The sequence below is a fragment of the Gigantopelta aegis genome, chromosome 10 (assembly GCF_016097555.1).
Source record: "Gigantopelta aegis isolate Gae_Host chromosome 10, Gae_host_genome, whole genome shotgun sequence".
NCBI classification, from domain to species: domain Eukaryota; kingdom Metazoa; phylum Mollusca; class Gastropoda; order Neomphalida; family Peltospiridae; genus Gigantopelta; species Gigantopelta aegis.
This window is the reverse complement of record NC_054708.1, coordinates 64,110,783-64,138,439: the sequence shown is the minus strand read 5'-3', so window position 1 is coordinate 64,138,439 and position 27,657 is coordinate 64,110,783. Positions and strand designations below refer to the sequence as shown.

General features: G+C 38.7%; 1 protein-coding gene across 3 annotated transcripts; it reads right to left on the bottom strand.

Moving 5' to 3' along the window:
* Positions 1–1,177: 1,177 nt before the first annotated feature.
* On the bottom strand, positions 1,178–27,657 carry LOC121383085 (GDP-fucose protein O-fucosyltransferase 1-like). Of its 3 annotated transcripts, none has more exons than XM_041512857.1 (9): positions 27,346–27,657; positions 23,214–23,253; positions 15,270–15,388; positions 14,543–14,658; positions 12,337–12,460; positions 7,778–7,955; positions 7,067–7,262; positions 5,579–5,806; positions 1,178–1,915 (listed from the first exon to the last, which is right to left on the bottom strand). In XM_041512857.1, exons 3-9 carry the CDS (start codon positions 15,367–15,369, stop codon positions 1,730–1,732), a joined length of 1,128 nt encoding a protein of 375 aa, XP_041368791.1. In that variant the 5' UTR covers positions 15,370–15,388; positions 23,214–23,253; positions 27,346–27,657; the 3' UTR covers positions 1,178–1,729. The 3 variants fall into 3 exon arrangements, with proteins under 3 accessions (XP_041368791.1, XP_041368792.1, XP_041368793.1); XM_041512858.1 differs by lacking the exon at positions 27,346–27,657 and adding an exon at positions 27,071–27,089; XM_041512859.1 differs by lacking the exon at positions 23,214–23,253.

Here is a 27,657-nt window from a genome sequence, read left to right as displayed (position 1 = left end):
AGACCATATTCCCTTGAATAGTGTCACTATTCAAGGGAGTTAACTTGTAGTAACCCCCCCCCCCCCCCCCCCCCCCCCCAATTTTAATGCAGTATTTAAAAAACATTTTTTAATAAAATTAAAATAGCCTTTATTGGAAAGGAAAACATATGTAATATCATTTCCTGATATTTGACTACAACTTGACAAAACATTTTTGTCTGGCTTTAACAATAAAATTAACCTTTAAAATATAACATATCTACAATCAAAGGATTAATTAAAATATAATGATGAAATATGTCTCTGATTACAGTAAAAATAAATGTTCTGCAGATAATTTATTATACAAATGTAAAAATATGAGTGTCATTGTGTGTTAATGGGTCATAAAGTAAAAATAAAATATAATACGAGTATTCAGTCCTAATACATGTATACTATGTGGTTATGTTACATTACAATTGTGCAACATCTTAGTTCACTATGACTTCCTATACGGACTATAAATGCACTCTCATTCAGATCTGGTATCTTCTTATTTACTTTGGTATTTCCAATCATGATGTCACAAGAACAGTAACTCTATTTGCAATCTGTTTGTACTGACACTCTGTGTTAGCCAGCATATCATCACTCCCAAGTGAATCCAGTTTAGACAGTCCATTGTACCATTTACTAGCTACCATATAGAGCATAATACAGTTATAAAGTGTGATGTAATTTATACTTGTAATTTATACTTAACTATGGAAGTACCGCAAAAATCCCATGAATTTTGAACAAATGAAAACTCCAGAATACTGATTTTACGTGCACCCTCAACCATCCCAGACAATAAAATAGGCTACAGATAAAATATTTAAATAATTTGATTTGAGAGAAACCTAGTTACGGTACACAAGACACCTCCATCCCACTTTGTACCTGCATGCAAGGTTCGATAATCATATATAAATTGATAAGGAAGATATGAAGAGTTCAGGCGCAAAACGCGATGTAAACCATTTTCTTTAAAGCCATTATTGTATGTCAGTAAGGGCTAATCGTAGGCCCGCTGATTTGCCGCAAAATGCGATTGATCCTTATGAAATTGTATTGGGTAAATCCCGTTTTTTTTAATTTTTTTTATCAAAATGCAATATATGCCAATTAAAAAAATAATTTTTACTGAAAATGGTGTTTTGTGCCTAAACTCTTCATATATATATATATATATATGGCCCGAACAAGGATTTCCTTTAATGTGTGGGAATGCATGAAAAGTAGGTCATGGTGACCTAGTTATGGTACACTACACATGCACCACCATCCCAAGTTGTACTCGCATGCAAGGTTTAATGATCCAATATGAATTGATAGGAAAGATATGCTCCGGAAATAAAAAGATTTCAGAAGGACGGATGGAAGAACGGACAATGCCATAATATGACCTGTCAAACATGGGCGTATAAAAGATATAGTGCATATGGGAAAAAGTTGTTACTCTCCACTTCAATGTTAAGAGCATCAACTCCAGGAATAAATTAACTGTAGTGCAGACAGAAAACAGATTTCAGTTGGTTACATCATTCAAACAAAGAGATAGTGGTAAACAGCAATAGACAAATAACACTTTTTGGTAAATACATGTAGTGTAGAGTAAAAATGTTTTAAAAAACCCATAATTCAACATATATAAATAAAATAAATGCCACATGTTAACAAACAAAATATGCAATATAAATGTGTATAGAGATCAAATAATTTGTTATAGTTCATCATGTTTTTTTGGTTCAAATGCAAAAAATGAAGTTGATAGATTATTAGCATCTCGCTCCCGCTTGACAAATGCCGAAAATGTTGAGATACAGTTGCCTATGAAATGATCTGCCTTGCCCAACAAAGCCAGATCCAGATGTGGGCTGGCATCACTTGGCTGTTTCACAAACTTCACCTGCAACAGATTAAAAAATATGAATGATTCTGTTTATATTTCAAGTTATTCATGTATCTCTCTCTTTCTTATTGGGCAGATGTCTTGGATTATCAAAATGTTTTTAGACCCCAGAAAGGTATTTAGGAACCCAGAAAACATTTTTTTAAAACCTATATATTACAAGCTATATATGAAGTTTCAAATATTATTTGTGTTCACCATATTTAATTTTATGCCATCATATTGAATTTTCCATAGTGGTTTTCCACCTTGAGATCATTCTCATCAACCATGGAAATCCTATAAATAACATATTGCAAGACTCATTCTAAATGAAACAATCATTAAAAGAGTGAAAAATCAACTTCATGGAGTATGTGCAGGTGGTTGCCATGTAAAATATGGAATATTTTTAATGTTGAAATCTTTTTTCTTTACACCAGTACAGCTAATCTTTAGCAATTTTCACCCTAGTGTTCAGCATTTCATTGAACTCATTTAGGTTGACATCAGTTTTGCAAGTATTGTTATCAAGATACTCGCAGACAATTTGTCTTTTTTTTTTCAGACAGAAAATGTCACTAGCCTTACAGACTGAAAGTGTGACGTTCCTGGTATCATGCACGTTTAGGTACATTAGAATCTTCAATATTTGAGCCCTCTACGTATTCGTATACATTCACATGACCAATTTTGATAAATCCTTAACTGTGTGGACAGAATGAGGCCTATCGAGACTCTCCTATACACCAAGCTCTGCGGTGAAAGAGAAGAACTGTGTGGACAGAATGAGGCCTATCGAGACTCTCCTATACACCAAGCTCTGCGGTGAAAGAGAAGAACTGTGTGGACAGAATGAGGCCTATCGAGACTCTCCTATACACCAAGCTCTGCGGTGAAAGAAAAGAACTGTGTGGACAGAATGAGGCCTATCGAGACTCTCCTATACACCAAGCTCTGCGGTGAAAGAGAAGAACTGTGTGGACAGAATGAGGCCTATCGAGACTCCTATACACCAAGCTCTGCGGTGAAAGAGAAGAACTGTGTGGACAGAATGAGGCCTATCGAGACTCTCCTATACACCAAGCTCTGCGGTGAAAGAGAAGAACTGTGTGGACAGAATGAGGCCTATCGAGACTCTCCTATACACCAAGCTCTGCGGTGAAAGAGAAGAACTGTGTGGACAGAATGAGGCCTATCGAGACTCTCCTATACACCAAGCTCTGCGGTGAAAGAGAAGAACTGTGTGGACAGAATGAGGCCTATCGAGACTCTCCTATACACCAAGCTCTGCGGTGAAAGAGAAGAACTGTGTGGACAGAATGAGGCCTATCGAGACTCTCCTATACACCAAGCTCTGCGGTGAAAGAGAAGAACTGTGTGGACAGAATGAGGCCTATCGAGACTCTCCTATACACCAAGCTCTGCGGTGAAAGAGAAGAACTGTGTGGACAGAATGAGGCCTATCGAGACTCTCCTATACACCAAGCTCTGCGGTGAAAGAGAAGAACTGTGTGGACAGAATGAGGCCTATCGAGACTCTCCTATACACCAAGCTCTGCGGTGAAAGAGAAGAACTGTGTGGACAGAATGAGGCCTATCGAGACTCTCCTATACACCAAGCTCTGCGGTGAAAGAGAAGAACTGTGTGGACAGAATGAGGCCTATCGAGACTCTCCTATACACCAAGCTCTGCGGTGAAAGAGAAGAACTGTGTGGACAGAATGAGGATCGAGACTCTCCTATACACCAAGCTCTGCGGTGAAAGAGAAGAACTGTGTGGACAGAATGAGGCCTATCGAGACTCTCCTATACACCAAGCTCTGCGGTGAAAGAGAAGAACTGTGTGGACAGAATGAGGCCTATCGAGACTCTCCTATACACCAAGCTCTGCGGTGAAAGAGAAGAACTGTGTGGACAGAATGAGGCCTATCGAGACTCTCCTATACACCAAGCTCTGCGGTGAAAGAGAAGAACTGTGTGGACAGAATGAGGCCTATCGAGACTCTCCTATACACCAAGCTCTGCGGTGAAAGAGAAGAACTGTGTGGACAGAATGAGGCCTATCGAGACTCTCCTATACACCAAGCTCTGCGGTGAAAGAGAAGAACTGTGTGGACAGAATGAGGCCTATCGAGACTCTCCTATACACCAAGCTCTGCGGTGAAAGAGAAGAACTGTGTGGACAGAATGAGGCCTATCGAGACTCTCCTATACACCAAGCTCTGCGGTGAAAGAGAAGAACTGTGTGGACAGAATGAGGCCTATCGAGACTCTCCTATACACCAAGCTCTGCGGTGAAAGAGAAGAACTGTGTGGACAGAATGAGGCCTATCGAGACTCTCCTATACACCAAGCTCTGCGGTGAAAGAGAAGAACTGTGTGGACAGAATGAGGCCTATCGAGACTCTCCTATACACCAAGCTCTGCGGTGAAAGAGAAGAACTGTGTGGACAGAATGAGGCCTATCGAGACTCTCCTATACACCAAGCTCTGCGGTGAAAGAGAAGAACTGTGTGGACAGAATGAGGCCTATCGAGACTCTCCTATACACCAAGCTCTACGGTGAAAGAGAAGAACTGTGTGGACAGAATGAGGCCTATCGAGACTCTCCTATACACCAAGCTCTACGGTGAAAGAGAAGAACTGGAAAAGACAACTCATTTCGTCCAGGCCGGACGTAGCCCAGTAGTAAGCGCCCACTTGATGCTCAGTCGATTTGGGATCAATCCCTGTCGGTGGGCTCATTGGACTATTTCTCGTTCCAGTCAGCGCACCACGAATGGTATATCAAAGGCTGCGGTATGTGCTATCCTGTGTGATGACTACGAGTCGGAATTACCAAATGTCTGACATACAATAGCCGATGATTAATACATTGATGGGCTCTAGTGGTGTCATTAAACAGACCAGACTATTGTTGTAGCTTGCGAAAGAGACTTTTCTACACACAACAATCTCTATGAAGAAAGAGAAGAACTGGAAAAGACAGCTCTTTTCGTCCTACAGACTGGGCTATTGCTGTAGCTTGTGAATAATAATAAGAGGAGATAAGGTCACAGTGACCAAAATTAGTGATCAGATAATGTGCTGATACATCATTAACCGAACATCATAACTGCTGGTTTAACTATAAACTAACTTCTGGTTTAACTATAAACTAACTGCAGGTTTAACTATAAACTAACTGCAGGTTTAACTATTAACTAACTGCTGGTTTAACTATAAACTAACTGCAGGTTTAACTCTAAACTAACTGCTGGTTTAAAGGGACATTCCTGAGTTCACTGCAATTTTGAAGATGTTATTGACTAACAGAGACTTTTTGATGACTGTAATTACATATCAAATATATATTTCTGCATAAAATATTAGTGGCTGTATATTAAACGTGTTTCTGATCGTTCTAATATTTGTACTAGGTTAAATTTCATTTTATTTCCTAAAAAAGATTTTTTCGTACGTATGAAATTATTTGAAGACAAAATCCAGTTTGGGCTTCTTACAAATATTAAGACGACCAGAAACACATTGAATATAGAGACACTGATATTCTAAACAAGAAAATATATTTAATATGCAAGTTTAATCGTAGAACTATAAACTAACTGCTGGTTTAGCTATAAACTAAAGTACTGTTAAACGGAAATTACAGTCATTGATGTGAAACACTGTACTAACCTTCTTCATGGCTGCTGAGAATTCTTTAATGAGATATCTGTTGTCTGAGGCAACAAATACAACTTTAGCCTTGATTCGCTTGACTTCCTTTTTCACATTACGGATCACAATATCATCAGACGGGAAACATATGTCTTTAGTGAGTTTTCCCTTCTCACCAGAGTAACCTAGACACTGGGCAGACGCAAACATTCTCGGGGCGTCGCTTATATGATCACAAGCTCTTTTCTGAAAGAAAACAAAGTCTATTTCAGTCAATGTAAACTCGATTAAGTCTCACCATTTCTGAAGAAAACATGGGCAGTGATGGGAGATGATCGATTCCAAAGTCCTGAACACATCAAACTGAAGCAAGTTCTTCCCGTAATCCCCTTCCCCAGTTTCATCCTATCTGTTAATTACCACAGTTGTTGAGTGAAATCTGTGCATCTGGTACCCTGTGTATACCGTTGCATTTCATCAACCCCCTGGTAAAGCATTTGCCTGATGCACAGTCGGTGTGGGAAAGATCCCCATCGGTGGGCCCATTGGGATATTTCTAGTTTAAGCTAGTGCACCACTACTGGTATATCAAAGGCCGTGGTATGGGCTATCCTGTCTATGCAAAAGATCCCTTGCTACTACTGAAAAACTGTAGTGGGTTTCCTTTCAAAGACTATATGTCAAAAGACTATATACATCCAATAGCCAATGATTAATAGATCAATATGCTTTAGTGGTGTCGTTAAACAAAACAAACTTTAACTTTCATACCCCTTGCTTTGGTATAGCCAGGATTATTTTGTGGGGGTGGGGCCAACAACACTATAAGTTGTGTTATTGGGCAACAGGAAAATATTTAATGTGGTGTTATATAAATAGAAAGAGGTGTGATTGGGGTAGAGAAGGAATAGCCTACCCATCTGGCCATGTCGGTGCTCCTTGAAGCTGATTCAGACAGTTAAAGTTTGTTTTGTTTAACGACACCACTAGAGCACATTGATTAATTCATAATCAGTTGTTGCAGTGGTCTCTCCAGTATTCAGGAAAGGGATGGAGGGAATCGGTAGAGCTGGTTCCACTTATAAGAAGGGATGGTACCTAAGATTTGCAGGGTACAAGTACTTCGAAAATATCTTGTAAACGACGATGAACCTGATTACTCTGGTAGTTCAAGACGATGGCATAACTTATTATTTTGGATGGCGGCCTAAATAAACGGATGGTGGATATTACTATCGCTGCCAATGGATGGCGGGCATATTGGAAATTAGTCTTAAGAGATGGTGGGCCCGCCATCGCTTATCACATGTAGTGAGACCCCTGGCTATTGGATGTCAAACATCTTGTAATTCTGATAGGTAGTCATCAGAGGAAACTTGCTACATTTTTCCTAATGTAGCAAGGGATCTTTTATATGCATTTTCCCAAAGACAGGATAGCCTTTGACCAATGGTTTAGACAGAGTCCACTGTATATCATTTTTAAAATAGATATCATGTGGCTTACAAAATCTATGCCATTTCTCAAATGGATTCCAATATAGGGTCTTTCTACAATTGTTGTCTTGATAAAGTCTTTGGCTTTCTGCTCATACTCATTGGACCACTTGACATACTTCTGGAGGCCAACATGAATCTTCTGAACTGGAAAGCTGGATGGAGGGGCAGTGAAAGATAACACTGGAAATTTCTCAGGAGGGAATCTGTAAAATGGAAGAAAAAATAAGAAAAGAATATGAAAAAAATTAAGTTTGTTTTGTTTAACGACACCACTAGAGAACATTAGTTTAATAATCATCAGCTATTAGATGTCAAATATTTGGTAATTCTGACATAGTCTTAGAGAGAAAACCTGCTACATTTAAAGAATATGAAAATAAAACAATCTGCAATGTCAGAGAGAAGTTCTACCACTAGACAAATCTAGTAGCTGAATAGAATATTATCTTTTCATGTCTTCTTCTTAAAAAGAGCCAAGTTAATTTTAACAAAAGAATGACTCAATGATTTAAAATACTTCTTTAGACATATAAAATGGACTGAAGCCTTTCAAAAAAATTGTAAGAAAATAAAGGTTTTAAAGCATGTATTGGTCTAATAGAAAAATTTCACAAACATTATAAAAACATATTTCTAAATAAAACTGGCAGATTTGAAAAATATTTTATTTTGAAAATTAAGATAGTTGATGTATTGGTTGAGTCAGGTTTAACATTACCTTTCATCCCATTTTTTCTTCAGATGAATACCTTGCCCATCGTACGGCAAAGGTCCAAATATCTCTGATTTAACAAAATCAATTCCAAACGTGTCCCAAAAGGGTCCAAATGGGTTTCCATATTTAGCATTGCAATCATTTGTCTTTGGACTATGACTTCGTGCTACTGGACAAAAAGCTGAAAACCATACAAAAAAAGGATTAATTAATTCTCTCACTAACCATTAACCACCAACATTTAACCACCCACATTTAACCACCCTTCTGGACAGAAAACTCAAGATAGCTGATGTGTGTGCCAATGACAGCGTGTTTGAACCTTAAGTGGATATAAGCAAGCATCCAGTTAGTGCTTCACCACTGGGACATCAAAGACTGCAACATGTTTAGTTGTGTTTTGTCACCAGCCTTGATGCTGCTGTTGTTGTAAGGCTCTGTGTTCTGGGTTCACTTCCAAGTACCAGCTCCAGATTTAATGGTTCTGTAGAAAGGTGTAAAGCCAATAACACTGACTTCTTTCTCACTAAACTTTAAACATTTGGCTCTAGAACTGCAGCCACGTGTGCAGGAATTAATTTTTTTTAGTGGGTCGAGACCAGCCTTGGTGGTGTTGTGGTTAAGTCATTGGACATAAGGCTGGTAGATACAGGGTTCGCAGCCCGGTATTGGCTCCCACCCAGAGCGGGTTTTAACAACTCAATGGGTAGGTGTAAGACCACTACACCCTCTTCTCTCTCACTAACAACTAATCCACTGTCCTGCACAGACAGCCCAGATAGCTGAGGTGTGTCCGAGACAGCGTGCTTGAACCTTAATTGGATATAAGCATGAAAATAAGTTAAAAGAAAACGAAAGTGGGTTGAGTCATTTAAGGAGCATAAGGAAACTGAACGTGGAAGAAGAACCAACTGTCCACAGAACTGAACTGTGTGCCCAGGACAATGTGCTTCAACGATAATTTTAAAATAAGCACATATGTTGGAATGTGTTTATATAAAACACCAGTTGAGGCTTGTCAAGACCAAACAGATTAATATGTATGGTTCCAATTACATAAGCCAGAAAAATTAGAGTCATTTTTTCTAGGAATAGTCAGGTAATCGGAACCACAACTATTATTTTGTTTGGCCTAATACACTTTTTTGTTATATGTCAGTAGATTATTTCATTCCTTTTGTGAGGCAGTGTGCTTGCTGCTTACACAATGTGCCTGGGTGTCATACCGTTTACACAATGTGCCTGGGTGTCATACCGTTTACACAATGTGCCTGGGTGTCATACCGCTTGCACAATGTGCCTGGGTGTCATACCTCTTACACAATGTGCCTGGGTGTCATACCTCTTACACAATGTGCCTGGGTGTCATACCGCTTGCACAATGTGCCTGGGTGCCATACGTCTTACACAATGTGCCTGGGTGCCATACCTCTTACACAATGTGCCTGGGTGTCATACCTCTTACACAATGTGCCTGGGTGTCATACCTCTTACACAATGTGCCTGGGTGTCATACCTCTTACACAATGTGCCTGGGTGTCATACCTCTTACACAATGTGCCTGGGTGTCATACCGTTTACACAATGTGCCTGGGTGTCATACCGTTTACACAATGTGCCTGGGTGTCATACCGCTTGCACAATGTGCCTGGGTGTCATACCTCTTACACAATGTGCCTGGGTGTCATACCTCTTACACAATGTGCCTGGGTGTCATACCGCTTGCACAATGTGCCTGGGTGCCATACGTCTTACACAATGTGCCTGGGTGTCATACCTCTTACACAATGTGCCTGAGTGTCATACCTCTTACACAATGTGCCTGGGTGTCATACCTCTTACACAATGTGCCTGGGTGTCATACCTCTTACACAATGTGCCTGGGTGTCATACCTCTTACACAATGTGCCTGGGTGTCATACCTCTTACACAATGTGCCTGGGTGTCATACCTCTTACACAATGTGCCTGGGTGTCATACCGCTTACACAATGTGCCTGGGTGTCATACCGCTTACACAATGTGCCTGGGTGTCATACCGCTTACACAATGTGCCTGGGTGTCATACCGCTTGCACAATGTGCCTGGGTGCCATACGTCTTACACAATGTGCCTGGGTGTCATACCTCTTACACAATGTGCCTGGGTGTCATACCTCTTACACAATGTGCCTGGGTGTCATACCTCTTACACAATGTGCCTGGGTGTCATACCTCTTACACAATGTGCCTGGGTGTCATACCTCTTACACAATGTGCCTGGGTGCCATACGTCTTACACAATGTGCCTGGGTGCCATACCATACCTCTTACACACAATGTGCCTGGGTGCCATACGTCTTACACAATGTGCCTGGGTGTCATACCTCTTACACAATGTGCCTGGGTGTCATACCGCTTACACAATGTGCCTGGGTGTCATACCGCTTACACAATGTGCCTGGGTGTCATACCGCTTACACAATGTGCCTGGGTGTCATACCTCTTACACATTGTGCCTGGGTGCCATACGTCTTACACAATGTGCCTGGGTGTCATACCGCTTACACAATGTGCCTGGGTGTCATACCGCTTACACAATGTGCCTGGGTGTCATACCGCTTACACAATGTGCCTGGGTGTCATACCGCTTACACAATGTGCCTGGGTGTCATACCTCTTACACAATGTGCCTGGGTGTCATACCTCTTACACAATGTGCCTGGGTGTCATACCGCTTACACAATGTGCCTGGGTGTCATACCGCTTACACAATGTGCCTGGGTGTCATACCTCTTACACAATGTGCCTGGGTGTCATACCTCTTACACAATGTGCCTGGGTGTCATACCTCTTACACAATGTGCCTGGGTGTCATACCTCTTACACAATGTGCCTGGGTGTCATACCGCTTACACAATGTGCCTGGGTGTCATACCGCTTACACAATGTGCCTGGGTGTCATACCTCATACCTCTTACACATTGTGCCTGGGTGTCATACCGCTTACACAATGTGCCTGGGTGTCATACCGCTTACACAATGTGCCTGGGTGTCATACCTCTTACACAATGTGCCTGGGTGTCATACCTCATACCTCTTACACAATGTGCCTGGGTGTCATACCGCTTACACAATGTGCCTGGGTGTCATACCGCTTACACAATGTGCCTGGGTGTCATACCTCTTACACAATGTGCCTGGGTGTCATACCGCTTACACAATGTGCCTGGGTGTCATACCGCTTACACAATGTGCCTGGGTGTCATACCGCTTACACAATGTGCCTGGGTGTCATACCGCTTACACAATGTGCCTGGGTGTCATACCTCTTGCACATTATGCCTGGGTGTCATACCGCTTACACAATGTGCCTGGGTGTCAGACCGCTTACACAATGTGCCTGGGTGGCATACCTCTTGCACATTATGCCTGGGTGTCATACCTCTTACACAATGTGCCTGGGTGTCTTACCTCTTACACAATGTGCCTGGGTGTCATACCGCTTGCACAATGTGCCTGGGTGTCATACCTCTTGCACAATGTGCCTGGGTGTCATACCGCTTGCACAATGTGCCTGGGTGTCATACCTCTTACACATTGTGCCTGGGTGTCATACCGCTTACACAATGTGCCTGGGTGTCATACCTCTTGCACAATGTGCCTGGGTGTCATACCGCTTGCACAATGTGCCTGGGTGTCATACCGCTTACACAATGTGCCTGGGTGTCATACCGCTTACACAATGTGCCTGGGTGTCATACCGCTTGCACAATGTGCCTGGGTGTCATACCTCTTGCACAATGTGCCTGGGTGTCATACCGCTTACACAATGTGCCTGAGTGTCATACCGCTTACACAATGTGCCTGGGTGTCATACCGCTTACACAATGTGCCTGGGTGTCATACCGCTTACACAATGTGCCTGGGTGTCATACCGCTTACACAATGTGCCTGGGTGTCATACCGCTTACACAATGTGCCTGGGTGTCATACCGCTTACACAATGTGCCTGGGTGTCATACCTCTTACACATTGTGCCTGGGTGTCATACCTCTTACACAATGTGCCTGGGTGTCATACCGCTTGCACAATGTGCCTGGGTGTCATACCGCTTACACAATGTGCCTGGGTGTCATACCGCTTACACAATGTGCCTGGGTGTCATACCGCTTACACAATGTGCCTGGGTGTCATACCGCTTACACAATGTGCCTGGGTGTCATACCGCTTACACAATGTGCCTGGGTGTCATACCGCTTACACAATGTGCCTGGGTGTCATACCTCTTACACAATGTGCCTGGGTGTCATACCTCTTACACAATGTGCCTGAGTGTCATACCGCTTACACAATGTGCCTGGGTGTCATACCTCTTACACAATGTGCCTGGGTGTCATACCTCTTACACAATGTGCCTGGGTGTCATACCTCTTACACAATGTGCCTGGGTGTTTTACCTCTCCAGACTTGTTATATGATAAGTCTATCAACTTTCTTCAAATAAAAAAAAGGTATGAAATGGAAATAATACAATTTGTTTGTTTCTTTTTTCTCTCTCTCCAAAATAAATAAAAATACTAACAAAATCTTTCCTCAGGTGGCCAGACAGTTGGTGCTAAATGCTTCATGAAAGTTTCCATGGTGATAACTCGATGATACTCCCTCAGAGATGCTACCTTGAAGTACGTATCGAAGGGCACCTGGACCTGCAAAAATAACATTCAAAGATCAATCCTTTCCCAACAAAATCAATGGACAGAATACGATAAACTAATAAAGTATATGCCAGGCTTAATGCGATAAATTAATAATAATGATGAAATGTTTTTCTTCAGCTAAATATTTCAATATATGTTTCTATGTAAAAGAATATACTTAAGGAAATTTCAACATAATTTTTTTAAATGCAGCCACTTGGTTAACAGATAACATACATCTGTTTTAGACATATGCTACAAAGTCACCAGAGAATCCCAGTGATGGGGAGAGGGGAAGAGGGTTACAAGACCAAACTATAGAATTTGGAAAGAAATTAAACTAGCATCAGCTATCTATATCAAACTCATGTTATGAAGATTGAAATGCATTGCTGATGAAATATACTGTTTAGTTATTGGGCAACTATTAAATTTATATTAACATTAATTACAATTTAACGTTAATTCATTGGTCTAGGGGTGAGATGTAGCACAGTGGTAAAGCGCTCGTTTGATGTGTGGATGGTCTAGGATCGATTCCTGTCAGTTGGCCCACTGGGCTATTTCTCATTCCAGCCAGTGCACCATGACTGGTATATAGAAGGCTGTGGTATGTGTTATCCTGTCTGGGTTGGTGCATATAAAAGATCCCTTGTTACTAATAGAAAAATATTGCACATTTCCTCTCTAGGACTCTATGTGAAAACTACCAAATGTTTGACATCCAATAGCCCATGATTAATAAATCAATGTGCTCTACTTAAACAAAACAAAAACTTGCCATATATTTTTTCACAAGCCCTCATGATACTGAGCAGATATTTTGTGTATAGCTTTATTATGTACTGTCACAGATCAAGTTTGACTTTCACATTGATTTAGTCAATTATCACAGAGTTATGGCCCTTGAACCTAGGAGATATGCAAATTTGTTGGGCCTGATTAATAAATCAATGTGCAACAGACCTAATTTGGTAACTCTCTTTGTGCATCTTCTTGTTCCCAGTGGTCCACATATTAATAATGTAGTTATATTATTTTCTATATATATATCTTCTTTGCTTATTTTAAATATTTATGTATGTCATTCATAATATGGAAAAGAAGGATGAAATGTGTGGACTGTGTCTGTGTGTGTGTGAGAGAGAGAGAGAGAGAGAGAGAGAGAGAGAGAGAGAGAGAGAGAGAGAGAGAGAGAGAGAGAGAGAGAGAGAGAGAGAGAGAGAGGAGGAGGGAGGGAGGGGGGGGGGAGTGAGAGAGAGAGAGAGAGAGAGAGAGAGAGAGAGAGAGAGAGAGAGAGAGAGAGGAGGGAGGGAGAGAGGGGAAGGGGGAGTGAGATGGTGAGGGAGAGGGAGATGGAGAGAGAGAGAGAGAGAGAGAGAGAGAGAGAGAGAGAGACAGAGAGAGATGGTTATATTGATTGATTAGAGAGAGAGCAAGAGAGACAGACAGACAGACAGACAGACAGACATGAGGGTGTATGGAAGCCAGTACCCTAAATTATATTGTGTTGCTTTATTATATTTTACCCTTCGCATGTGTTTTTTAATTGTAAACAAGGGGAATCAAATTTAAAACAAAACAAATCACTACCAAACAGCACGGAATGTAGATATAATGTCAGGAAACATCACTTTGTCTTATTGATTGTTATTGTTTAACAACAAAAAACAAAACAACTTAAAAATAAAATAAAATATGAACTTTTAGTGTTTTAGATGAACTTTTAGATGAATGTAAAAGAAATAACAGATAATCCTTAAATTAATTTTGGGATTCTGATTCAATCATAAAACGATGTAATATAGATATTTTGGGATTCCTCTCATGCTTCCAACTCAAAATCTAGGATTTGCAGAAGCATAGAATCCTGCTAAATTCGCAGGCTGGTTATATCAGGCTTAGATTTAAACTAAAAACCACCAACAAATAAATGCAAGAAAAATTCATATGTATTTACCCCCCCCCCCCCCCCCCCCCCCCCCCCCCACCAGAAGCTATTCATTTGTCCTTACGTCCCCAGGATAAAGCATAAGAGCAGGGTGCAGAAAGGGGAGGTAAATGTGTGTTAAACATGTACGGAGGTCATACCGAGGTCCTGTAAGCAGGTCTATATTCAACCCAGGGTGGCAGGATCAATGTTCGGTTTAAAGTTTTTGCAAAGGCTAATGCACCGAGAAACTGATCCGCCTGGTTGCCAAAACGTCCTGAAATGTTTACAGAAATACAATAAGTGATGATATAACATGTAGTGTTTTACAAAAACTAAAAAACATTAATTATCAAATCAAACTGAATCAAAAATTTATTTTTGTAATTTAAAATCCCCATTGAAATGTACACTATGCCACCCATCTCCCCCAAAAGACCATTTCACTCATCACTCTAATTACAATATTTACTGACAGCGGGTACTCTGACAGTCAGTGTGGACTAATAAACAGAATTGTTACAAATGATAGGGAAGGCCAAGTTATCACATGACTATGGGTATTTAACAGCAAATAATTTTATTTTATTTGCACCTGCAACAAAGAATATTGCCACAAATTCCAAATCATGATGTAATAGGCAATACAATAGGCTATCTACTGCTGTCGTATTCGACAGTTGTAACCAAAAAACAGAGAAATAGACAAAACCAATATTAAAGTATTGCCATGAATTTCAAATCATGATATACCATGTAACAGGCAATACATAATCTACTGCTATTGTATTCGAAAGATGTAACCAAAAAACTAAGAAATGGACAAAACCAATGTTAAAGTTTTGCAATGAATTCCAAATCATGATATGGTACCATGTAATATCTTACCCATACATGGACAATACACAACATATCCACTGGTGTCCTGTTCTAAAGATGTAACCATCCATGTTAGAGAGTTGATCCATACAAGCAGTATCAGCAGCATCTCTACTCAGAGTTGTCTCCTACAAAACACAACACAACACTTCAGTGTTAATCCAAGATCATAAATATAATACTAATGATACTGCACATAACATTTTATTGATTTTTTTTGCCATGGCAACATCAGTGTCTGGTGTACATTAATAATATCTTTGTTTTGTCTTTAAGAAAACCTTGCTATTGATTTAAATGTGTAATTATAAAAAACAATAAGCTAAGCAATACTGTGATATTTAAGCTCTTAAAGCCATACGGTGTATTATTTGGCAGGGTTTCTGTCAGAGGGTAAAACAGGTATGGTGCCATGTCTGGGTTTCTGTCAGAGGGTAAAACAGGTATGGTGCCATGTCTGGGTTTCTGTCACAGGGTAAAACAGGTATGGTGCCATGTCTGGGTTTCTCTCAGAGGGTAAAACAGGTATGGTGCCATGTCTGGGTTTCTGTCACAGGGTAAAACAGGTATGGTGCCATGTCTGGGTTTCTGTCACAGGGTAAAACAGGTATGGTGCCATGTCTGGGTTTCTGTCACAGGGTAAAACAGGTATGGTGCCATGTCTGGGTTTCTGTCACAGGGTAAAACAGGTATGGTGCCATGTCTGGGTTTCTGTCACAGGGTAAAACAGGTATGGTGCCATGTCTGGGTTTCTGCCAGAGGGTAAAACAGGTATGGTGCCATGTCTGGGTTTCTGTCACAGGGTAAAACAGGTATGGTGCCATGTCTGGGTTTCTGTCACAGGGTAAAACAGGTATGGTGCCATGTCTGGGTTTCTGTCACAGGGTAAAACAGGTATGGTGCCATGTCTGGGTTTCTGTCACAGGGTAAAACAGGTATGGTGCCATGTCTGGGTTTCTGCCAGAGGGTAAAACAGGTATGGTGCCATGTCTGGGTTTCTGCCAGAGGGTAAAACAGGTATGGTGCCATGTCAGGGTTTCTGTCACAGGGTTAAACAGGTATGGTGCCATGTCTGGGTTTCTGTCGGAGGGTAAAACAGGTATGGTGCCATGTCAGGGTTTCTGTCGGAGGGTAAAACAGGTATGGTGCCATGTCTGGGTTTCTGTCGGAGGTTAAAACAGGTATGGTGCCATGTCAGGGTTTCTGTCGGAGGGTAAAACAGGTATGGTGCCATGTCTGGGTTTCTGTCGGAGGGTAAAACAGGTATGGTGCCATGTCAGGGTTTCTGTCGGAGGGTAAAACAGGTATGGTGCCATATCTGGGTTTCTGCCAGAGGGTAAAACAGGTATGGTGCCATGTCTGGGTTTCTGTCAGAGGGTAAAACAGGTATGGTGCCATGTCTGGGTTTCTGTCACAGGGTAAAACAGGTATGGTGCCATGTCTGGGTTTCTGTCACAGGGTAAAACAGGTATGGTGCCATGTCTGGGTTTCTGTCACAGGGTAAAACAGGTATGGTGCCATGTCTGGGTTTCTGTCACAGGGTAAAACAGGTATGGTGCCATGTCTGGGTTTCTGCCAGAGGGTAAAACAGGTATGGTGCCATGTCTGGGTTTCTGTCACAGGGTAAAACAGGTATGGTGCCATGTCTGGGTTTCTGTCACAGGGTAAAACAGGTATGGTGCCATCTCTGGGTTTCTGTCACAGGGTAAAACAGGTATGGTGCCATGTCTGGGTTTCTGTCACAGGGTAAAACAGGTATGGTGCCATGTCTGGGTTTCTGCCAGAGGGTAAAACAGGTATGGTGCCATGTCTGGGTTTCTGTCACAGGGTAAAACAGGTATGGTGCCATGTCTGGGTTTCTGTCACAGGGTAAAACAGGTATGGTGCCATGTCTGGGTTTCTGTCACAGGGTAAAACAGGTATGGTGCCATGTCTGGGTTTCTGTCACAGGGTAAAACAGGTATGGTGCCATGTCTGGGTTTCTGCCAGAGGGTAAAACAGGTATGGTGCCATGTCAGGGTTTCTGTCACAGGGTTAAACAGGTATGGTGCCATGTCTGGGTTTCTGTTGGAGGGTAAAACAGGTATGGTGCCATGTCAGGGTTTCTGTCGGAGGGTAAAACAGGTATGGTGCCATGTCTGGGTTTCTGTCGGAGGGTAAAACAGGTATGGTGCCATGTCTGGGTTTCTGTCAGAGGGTAAAACAGGTATGGTGCAATGTCTGGGTTTCTGTCAGAGGGTAAAACAGGTATGGTGCCATGTCTGGGTTTCTGTCAGAGGGTTAAACAGGTATGGTGCCATGTCTGGGTTTCTGTCAGAGGGTTAAACAGGTATGGTGCCATGTCTAGGTTTCTGTCACAGGGTAAAACAGGTATGGTGCCATACCCAAATGTGTTGCAGATTTAATTTTTGTAAAGTTAACCTTTTGACACAATTATGATTTTTTTAAACCCTAACCCTAAACCTAACCCATTTTCTTTCTGGGGGAGGCCCCCCATTCTCCCTGTCGACTGCGGTTGCATTTAGCACACACATTGTAAATATTCAATTCCATAGCGCTGTTTGGGCAATTGTTAGTTGATGCAAATAACACCCACCCACCACATACACATGAAGGTTTATTTAATTACACATTGTTATATTGTTTAATCAGCTGCTATTGTGTCTCACTGATTTGAGCAGCAACAATTAATTTAAACAATGATAACATTACAGAGAAACCCGTCAATACTGGACCCTTAGAATACAAGAATTCCCTCAAAATATGACATTTATAGGAATTCCCTCAAAATATGACATTTATAGGAATTCCCTCAAAATAAGACATTTTTAGGAATTCCCTCAAAATAAGAAATTTTTAGTCACTTTTTAAATATTAGTATAGATCAGAACCTCTCTAAACTGGCTACTCCTTAAAATTTGACTTTTTCCATGGACCATGGGTGTCTGGTTTCTTGGAAATTGGATTTCCCTCAGTAAACTGGACATTTTTCACAAGACTTCTTTTTAAATTGTCAGTAGAGAATTCCTCTAAACTGGATACCTCTTTTCCATCAGCAGCAAGGGTCTTTTATATGAATTTCCCACAAGACAGCACATACCATGGCCTTTGATATACCAGTTGGTATGGGACCAGAGAAAAAACAGTCAGAGAATGGGTCTATTGTGGTAGTATCTAAGAGAATATTAAAGCAACATTATTTTTTGTGGGATTTTTACGTGGTCCCTTCAGTGTCTGGTTTACAGTGGTGTCACTGTATAATTACTGCTGGATACACAGACACTGGTAGAGGCAAGATTTAGCTCAGTCGGTTGAGTGTTCGCCTGAGGTGCTTGCGTCGCATGATTGAACCATCTCGGTGGATCCATTCAACTGACTGGCTTTTTCTCATTCCAAACAGTGCACCACAACTGGTCAAAGGCTGTGGTATGTGCTTTCCTGTCTACCATATGGGAAAGTGCATATAAAAGATACCTTGCTGCTAATGGAAAAATGTAGATGGTTTCCTCTGATGACTATATGTGACTATGTGTCAGAATTACCAAATGTTTGCATCCAATTGCCGATGATTAATTAATCAATGTGCTCTAGTGGTGTCGTTACACAAAACAAATGTTAACTTTAACAGACACTGGTAGTGAGATGGTTAAGTCACTGGGTTCTAATGCTGTTATGTTATGGGTTCACAATCCAGGTCTGGCTACATTATAGGAAGCTGTAAAACTACCACTGATTCATGGCTCGAAATTAATCTTCTGACATGGGAAGCAAATGTTAGAAATTGAGAAAAAAAAAGTCCTAGAAAGTAATCTGGACTTAAACATGTTTAAGAAATAAATGATTTAAAAGCAAGTTATTAAAATTCCAATCTATACATGTACTCTGTTTTTTGTTATTACCAAGTTTGAATTTATGGCATAAAACAGAATGATCTGTTCTATATCCACAATGTATCTTGGACTTAATTATGGTACACAAATGTAGAAATATAACTATTCTGATTTTAAGAAGAACACAAATCCAACCTGGCTTATTTTAGTGGTGTATTCCATCTCCATGTAATTTTTTTTATTTCAGGATAATGATCTCTCCTGATGTCAATGAATTCCAGCTCATCTATTATCTCTAATACTTCATCACACACTTTTGGGTTACCGTATACGCAAATATTTTCGCGGCTAAAATAATTTGCGATCAGGCTTTCATTTGACATTTTCGCGACTGTGTCCCCCGATGATAAAATAAAAATTACCCATATTTCATTTGCCAAACTGTTTTCAATGACGATTTCACGCATGTACTTGGACATGTTCACTATGCTGTCAGCGAGACCATTACCATTACCAATATTTATTTACATGCTCATATACCACTAGAGTTTCGAGCATGTCTGTCCCGGGCCCGATCTCTAGATAGCCAGTGAGACGTCAATGTTGTATGTATGTCTGATAAGACTATTGTCATGTTATCGATGGAACACGCACATGCGATACAGAATATTGAAAAATGCAAATATTATAAGAAATAACTTTTCATTATTGATGATACTCACAAACTTCCATTTAAGGTTACAAAGAAAACAAACAAAACTGAGATTATGTAACAACTGACTTGCATCCAAATGTGGGTAATTTGGATCAAATCCATATGACCAGGCAGGTTTACAAAATCATGTGACCTTGCGGACCTCTGACTGCTTGATTCTGATATGGGTTGGGCGTGTAGAGATAAGACTATATATTATAAGGTAAATAATAATATACCAAATCGGAAATAAGTTCGCGCGTAATTAAATTCGCGGTGCTAACAACGTGTTCGCGATTTTCGCGGTATATTTTATTCACGAACATATTTGCGTATACGGTATGTACCGTAACATAATTATTAGTATCAATGTCTAGGTTTAAAATAAGGTTCCTGTCTCCACCAAATATATAATATTTAATTATTATTAAACAATTTTACTTCTTATAAAATGAAGTTATAAAAATTGGGATCATCTGCATTTGGACCTTAAAGGTTTATGAATGTTGAACATTTATTGCAGATAGTGGTGTCTATTAGTAACAAGTTTCAGGTGCTTTCTCATAATATTTTTATTTTATTTTATGTTTAAACATGTTATTTAATAATTATTACTGCAACATCACGTGACTGGCTGTTATTAAAACTTAGAAATACATTCAAATCCCCACTGTGCACCAACAAACACGAAGCTCTCTTTCTTTTGAAGAAAGTGTACTTGTATATTAATATACTAAAAATGTTTTGACCGCAGAAAATAACAAACATCTTTCNCGGGGGGGGGGCTTTTCAGTGTGCGATTTTTGTTATTAATAAAAAATTTAGTTGTCATAAGGACTCCCTGTTGTGCTGATCGTTAGCGCCATGGGCTAAAAAAATGTTCCCCAACCCTGCGGCCCTGCTGTGTGTCTCCAGTAGAACAGAATACAAACTAAATGTTGGACTACGCTGCGGGCGCAGGTTCTGTGTAAACCATGCAAAAGACGAAGACCCCTACGCTGTGTTCCACACTGTGGTTTCCCACTGTGGTTCCCAGATTTTTGAGATATATGTTGCCCGTGTCAATTCAAAGATCAATGTAATTTGTACAAATAATTTTTTACGAGTCATGCAGTGCTCGTATGCTAGCCAAGCTAGAGAGTCCTATAAGATTTTTGTGAGCCTCGGTTCCCAAACTCTCCCTCAAAATCGCACACTGGCTTTTATATCCTCTATATATATATATAATATATCTATATATATCTCTACCTAGTATATATATCTATATATCTATAATAATAATATATCTATATATATCTAGATATATATCTATTTATCTCTATATGATATATATATATTAATAGATATATATATATTATATTATATATATATATATCATATAGAATAGATATCTATCTAGATATAATATCTTATATATATATATTATATATATCTATATAGCAGTATATATATCTAGTATATATATATATATATATATATTATATTTATCTATTCTAATAATCTATATATATATTCTATTATATTATAATTATATTCTATATATATATATATATATATTATTATATCTATTATATATCAGATATATACAATATATATAATATTATTAATATATACTAATAGATTATGCGTGTCCCCAACAATTCATTCTGCGTGTAGAATATAACATAGAGTATAGGGATCCTTTACATAGGTTACACAGGGACACTGAAACAAGATTAGGTAAACCATTTATCACATAGAACCTTTTTCATTTTGTTTGCACCCGTCCACATCAGACATCATTACAATCTAAACCAAGCATATTTCAAATAACAAACAGTCACAGACCAAAGCATTTACCCATTCACTGCACGCATGTGTTTTGGCTCATGCATACCTGAAATGTGTGTACGTCTTATAAAAAAAACATGGCTCTAGCCCCAAGGCACAGACCCAACATTGTCAACAATACTCCAAGTTACAAAAAAATTAAAAAATTAAATAAAATAAAAAATATAATAAAAAAGAAAAAAAAAAGGAAAAAAAAGAAGTAATAATAATGACACAAAAGTTTTGTTTAATCACACCACTAGAGCACATTGATTTGTTAATCATCGGCTATTGGATGTCAAACATTTTGTAAATTTAATATAGTCTTAGAAAAAAGAAAACAAAGAGAAAAGAAACATGCTACATTTTTCCATTAGTAGTAAGGGATCTTTTATATGCACAGACAGGATAGCATATACCACGGCCTTTGATATACCAGTCTTGGTACACTGGCTGGTACAAGAAAATGACCAATGGGCCCACCGACGGGGATCGATCCCAAACTGACCGCACATCAAGTGAGCATTATACCACTGGGCACCATCCTGCCACTAATATTAATAATAATAATAATAATGATTATAACAACAATAATGATAATAAATTTACTTTAAAAAAAATATATGACCACTCAAATAGATGAGTGTGTCTTGTACTTTACAACGGCAAATTCAAGCTTGTACTGTAATGGGTGTAAATGACTATTGTGAAGACACAGGTCGAAATGATTTTTAATAAGTCAATTTCAAACCTTACCAACTTTTCTCTCACTAATCACTATTAGTAACTAACCATCAACCCATGTTCTGTACAGATACAACCTACGTTATAGCCCAGAAAAGCATGCTTGAACCTTGATTAGATATAGGTAAGAAAACCAAATTAAAGGGACTTTCCTGAGTTTGTATCCATTTGAAAAGGTTTTTGGCAAATTAAATATTTTTACTTCATTACTTCAGTTTATTTATATTTTCTTATTTGATATATCTCTATAAACAGTGCATTTCTAGACAATTAGTTAGAAAAAATAATACATCTGTATGTACAAAATTATTTTAGACAAAAACTGATACTGAGATACATTGCATTGATAGATTTTGTCTAAAATAATTTTGTACATACAAATGTATTATTTCTTCCAACTTCCAAACAATATTTCAAATAATTTGGCAACAGGTCATTCCAAATGTATTTCTCTATGCTTCATATTTAAAATATGTTAGGTTAAGATAGTGCTTTTTAAAACAAAACAGGAAAAAGCATTAATACAGTGTTTAGCAAATGTTTGACATCCGATATAATAGACAATGATTAGCAAATGTTTGACAACCGATATAATAGACAATGATTAATACAGTGTTTAGCAAATGTTTGACATCCGATATAATAGACAATGATTAATACAGTGTTTAGCAAATGTTTGAGAAAGTCACTAGTCCTCACAGAAACTTTGGCTAGTGCCCTATGTATTATAGTAATTTTCATTAGTCCAGACTAAAAATCCACTAGCAGAGACAGAGGGCTAAATATGTGTTTACTTATATTGTTACGGAACAAAAGGAAATCTTGTTTGGGCTGAAAACTCAGACTAGTCCCTTTAACAATATGCCAGATACTTACATGTGTATGTAGATGATTCCCATCAAAACCGACAAATACACTGCATGAAGAGAAAAATGTGTGTTCTTTAAATATCATTTGAAATGCAAGAGATTAACTTTTTTTTTTTTTTTTTACAGCTTTTGTCATCAACAGGTGATATACTTCTCACTTGATGCAAATAATAGTATAGATTTCTCATTCTTCTATTTTGTAACGTTATATTGATTTTGCTTCATATTACAACTACAATATTGGGAATATTTCTAATTAATATACAGAACATGTTATCCTAGTGTGTTTTGAATGATTACTAGTACATGCATTGTGAAAGCTGATTTGGTTATACTTAATATTATCAATTTATATATTATTATTATTTTTTAATATGCTAGCTTTGGCAAAAAAGAACTGATTGTGCAGCTTCAGCAGTATTACCAATATATTTTTAAATAATTAATAATAATGGTTTCAGAAATGAATCATTTAACATATTCATTTTATTGAAGTATTTAAAGTATCTAAATATGGAAAATGTCTGGTACCAGACGCGGATCCAGGATTTTTTAAATAGAGGGGGCCCAAAATAGAATTTAAAGGTCCTTGACAGATGGTCGAGATAAGATTGCATTTTTGGTGTATTAAAATTTTCCTTGGGCTCCCACCTAAATCCATGTCTAGGTACTATAACAACATCAATGTTTCACTGCTTTTAAGTTTTAGCAAGAAATAAATCACTACATTAACATTTATGCAACATGTGACTGAACAGAGAGCGATGACACTAATCACTGTACGAGTTGTGAAATACCTAAATGCGAACACCGTTTCAGCTTGTTAGTTACTTGTTTAATTGCATAATGAAAAAAATTCTGAATGCAGCACAATATGCATTTTATCCATTTAGAAATATTACTTCATAATTTACATCTATATTGTATAAATTACTATTAATTAAAATTAAATTTGTTCCAACACTACATATAGGCTACAGTGAAATTTGGTAGATATCATAGTAGGAATTATTATTTTGTTAATCTGCCTCTACAGAGATCTGTTTTATATGAGACATGTGTATGATAAAAAAAAAAAGATTCAGAAAAGATTGTTTTACAAACATATTAAAGCTTACTATAGTCATAAAGATATTTTCAAACTGTGTCATAAATATATCTTGTATCACACGTACATGTATGTGCAATCTGGACCAGAACTTTTTTTAATGAGGAATTCACTTTTAATTTTTTACTGGAATTTGTGCCTTTTTGTTACTAACATCAAATATTTTACAAATATTTATTTACACCATATATGATTTACAAATTACGTCATATCTTATTTGCTGTAGAGTATGAAAGGAGTATTGATCATAGATTTAAGAAAATGTATTTATGTCATACCTTTTGACATTAAAATAAAAAACGTGTCTGTCAAAATAAAAGAAGGTATGTCATCGATACGGAAATTCACATGTCATTTTCCATTTCTATTTATTGCCTTCATTTGCGTCTGCTGGCACTGGTTGGTCGGGTCCCGGGGATGAGGGCGGCGACACAGACAGGACCGCCGCTGGTGGCTGACTGCCAGTTTAGGTCCCCCCTGAGCCGTCCCTGGTGCAGGTTTCCTCTTCCTCCTTCCTCTTCGTCGTGTTTGTTACCGCGTCGCCATACACCAAAGTCACGGTTGCCCGTGAGCCAATTTAAGCGACGCGGTACTCCAACAAAGAGCCGTAGCTTGCAATAAGTCCCCCCAGGTGTGTGTGTGTGGGGGGGGGGGGGGGGGCAACTCAAGAGAGCAGAGCGACACGTCTTTCCTCATCGAAGGCATAGCTCGGAGTGTCTTCAGCTACATGTATTCATATATGAACAATGTGCCACCACAGATTTGGGTCATGTGACCAGTGAATCATGCACATGTGAACTGCAGCATGCATGTAGGCCTACTGTGTATGAAGTTAAAGTTTGTTTTTTATTTAACGACACCACTAGAGCACATTGATTTTCTATCTTATCATCGGCTATTGGGATGTCAAACATATGGTCATTCTGACACAAGAGTAGCAAAGGATCTTTTATTTGTGCTTCCCACAGGCAAGATAGCACAAACCATGGCCTTTGTTGAACCAGTTATGGATCACTGGTTGGTGCAAGTGGTTTACACCTACCCATTGAGCCTTGTGAAGCACTCACTCAGGGTTTGAAGTTGGTATCTGGATTAAAAATCCCATGCCTCGACTAGGATCCGAACCCAGTACCTACCAGCCTGTAGACCGATGGCCTAACCACGATGCCACCAAGGCCGGTTGCCTACTGTGTATGAAACCACACAACCAAAACCCACCATAAGTATTGCTATAATTCTACCGACAATATTATTAGCTGTAATCCATATAAAAATGTGTAGTGATTTGTTTGCAACCATACATGCATATAGCAGTTTGGCAGTAATGATAATTTTGAATAAATGTTGTTATCCTGATTTGGGTATTTTCAATTAATTTGGGCCAGTAATTAAGCCTGCCCCCTTCAAAAATGATCGCCAATGAATCCCAGCATCAGAACAAAAGCATTGTCCCAAAAATTATATACTATCCTACATGTGGGAATTTGCAGCCTTAAAATTAAAAGAAGAAGAAAATCTCCAAAACAAACATGCCAACAGCTTCCACAACTTTGGCAGGCCTGGTGAGAGCTGGCAGACGATATGAGCCATTGATCAACTGATCAAAAGATTTTCAAACATCAAATTACAATCATGCCATTTTTCCTAAAAATTAAGCTTTAAATAGTTTGACATGTCCAAAGCACCTGCCATGATATTGTAAAAAAAAAAGCAAATATGCTAAACGAAGATACTAATTATGCTTGTTGTGCAGTACAATATTTGTGTAAAAATAATGATTTTTTTTTTTAATAATGTAATTCTTTAACAGATGCTTCATGAACATACAACTTTCAATCTTAATTATGGTCCACGGCTACATCTTAAATAAATATATTTACACAAAATCTATAACAATAAAAAATAAAACCTTTTTTTAAATTGTTATTATTGATCTACTGGTGTTGGGTTTTCGGGCTTGTATTAAATAATTCAATATTAATCGTTTTTTGGAGCAGGATGTAGCCCAGTGACATAAAGCGCTCGCCTGATACGCTGTTGGTCTGTGAACCCATTGGGCTATTTTTCATTCCAGCCAGTGCACCATGACTGGTATGTCAAAGGCCATGGTATGTGCTATCCTGTTTCTGGGATAGTAAAAGATCCCTTGCTACTAATCAAAAAATTTAAGTTTTTCTCTTTTATACTTAATAAAAATTACCAAATGTTTGACATCCGATAGCCGATGTGCTCTAGTGGTGTCATTATACAAAACAAACTTTAGCCTAACTTTTCTCTCTTAGACTTGGTCAAAATTACAAAAAAAAATTGACATCCAATATGCCTAGCTGATGATTAATAAATCCAGGACTTCTAGATTATGGTAGCCCCACTCCCATGGCTAGTGATATTCATTGTTGGGCTAGTAAATAACTACTATTGCCATGCCCGACGGCTAGTGAAAAAAATAGAAGAGTCAAATGTTGCAGTTAAGTCTATTTTGTAAATATGAATATCCTGCCACCCCCCCCCCCCCACCCCCACCCCATGTTTCTGATTTTAAACTGTAGGCCTATCTCCTTCTTTGTGTAACATATCTGTTTATTACTATTATTTAGTAAAATTGTATTAACTTAAAGTAAAGTAGGGCTAGTGAATTTTTAATTGTGGCTAGTACATTTTTTAAATCACTGATCCCATGGCTAGTGGATTTAAAACAAATTCTAGAAGCCCTGATAAATCAATGTGCTCTAGTTGTGTCTTTAAACAAAACAAACCTTTAAACTTTTATCTGACAGTTTGTGCTTGTTAACAATGTTAAGTCCACTCACAACGAAGTCGATATACCCGAGGTCAAACTACCCACCACTTGCACAAGTTATTGAAGTGTGTCAAGGCCCAACGAGTAACGCCCGAGTGACGGTACAGCAGCGAAGAAGTCATTTATTTGACAGCTCAAAAAGAGTGCTTAAAAGTGATTATAAATTAATTATAAATTTTAGATTACTCAGCGTGTTTGCACGCGTTAATTTCTTTTAGATTTAAAACTTACACAAGTGATCCTCTTTGGTATAGAGCTCGGTTCCGAAAAGTCGTTGTCTCAAGTTGTCACACATTTGCCAACTGCAGCTACACACGCGACACGTGTATTTTTAACATGAATGTTTACAATGATTCACTTGGGTTTCCGCGTTTACTTAAGGGAGACTACTCTAAAAGCACTAAAATCATCAACAAACTGTTCGTGCACGTGATGGAAATTTGATTGCAAAATTTATATAAAAGTAAAGTTTTTAACAAAAAAAAAACAAAAATTAAAAAAAAAAAAAAAACGTGTGTGATCAATATAAACTAGAATTTTGTC

Excerpts from the sequence above, each read along its gene's own strand:
- LOC121383085 (XM_041512857.1), bottom strand. The coding sequence starts at position 15,369 with ATGCTGCTGATACTGCTTGTATGGATCAACTCTCTAACATGGATGGTT. Across the intron at positions 7,956-12,336 it reads GCCACCTGAGGAAAGATTTT|CTTTTTGTCCAGTAGCACGA; the intron begins GTTAGTATTTTT and ends TATGGTTTTCAG. Across the intron at positions 1,916-5,578 it reads TCTCAGCAGCCATGAAGAAG|GTGAAGTTTGTGAAACAGCC; the intron begins GTTAGTACAGTG and ends AATCTGTTGCAG.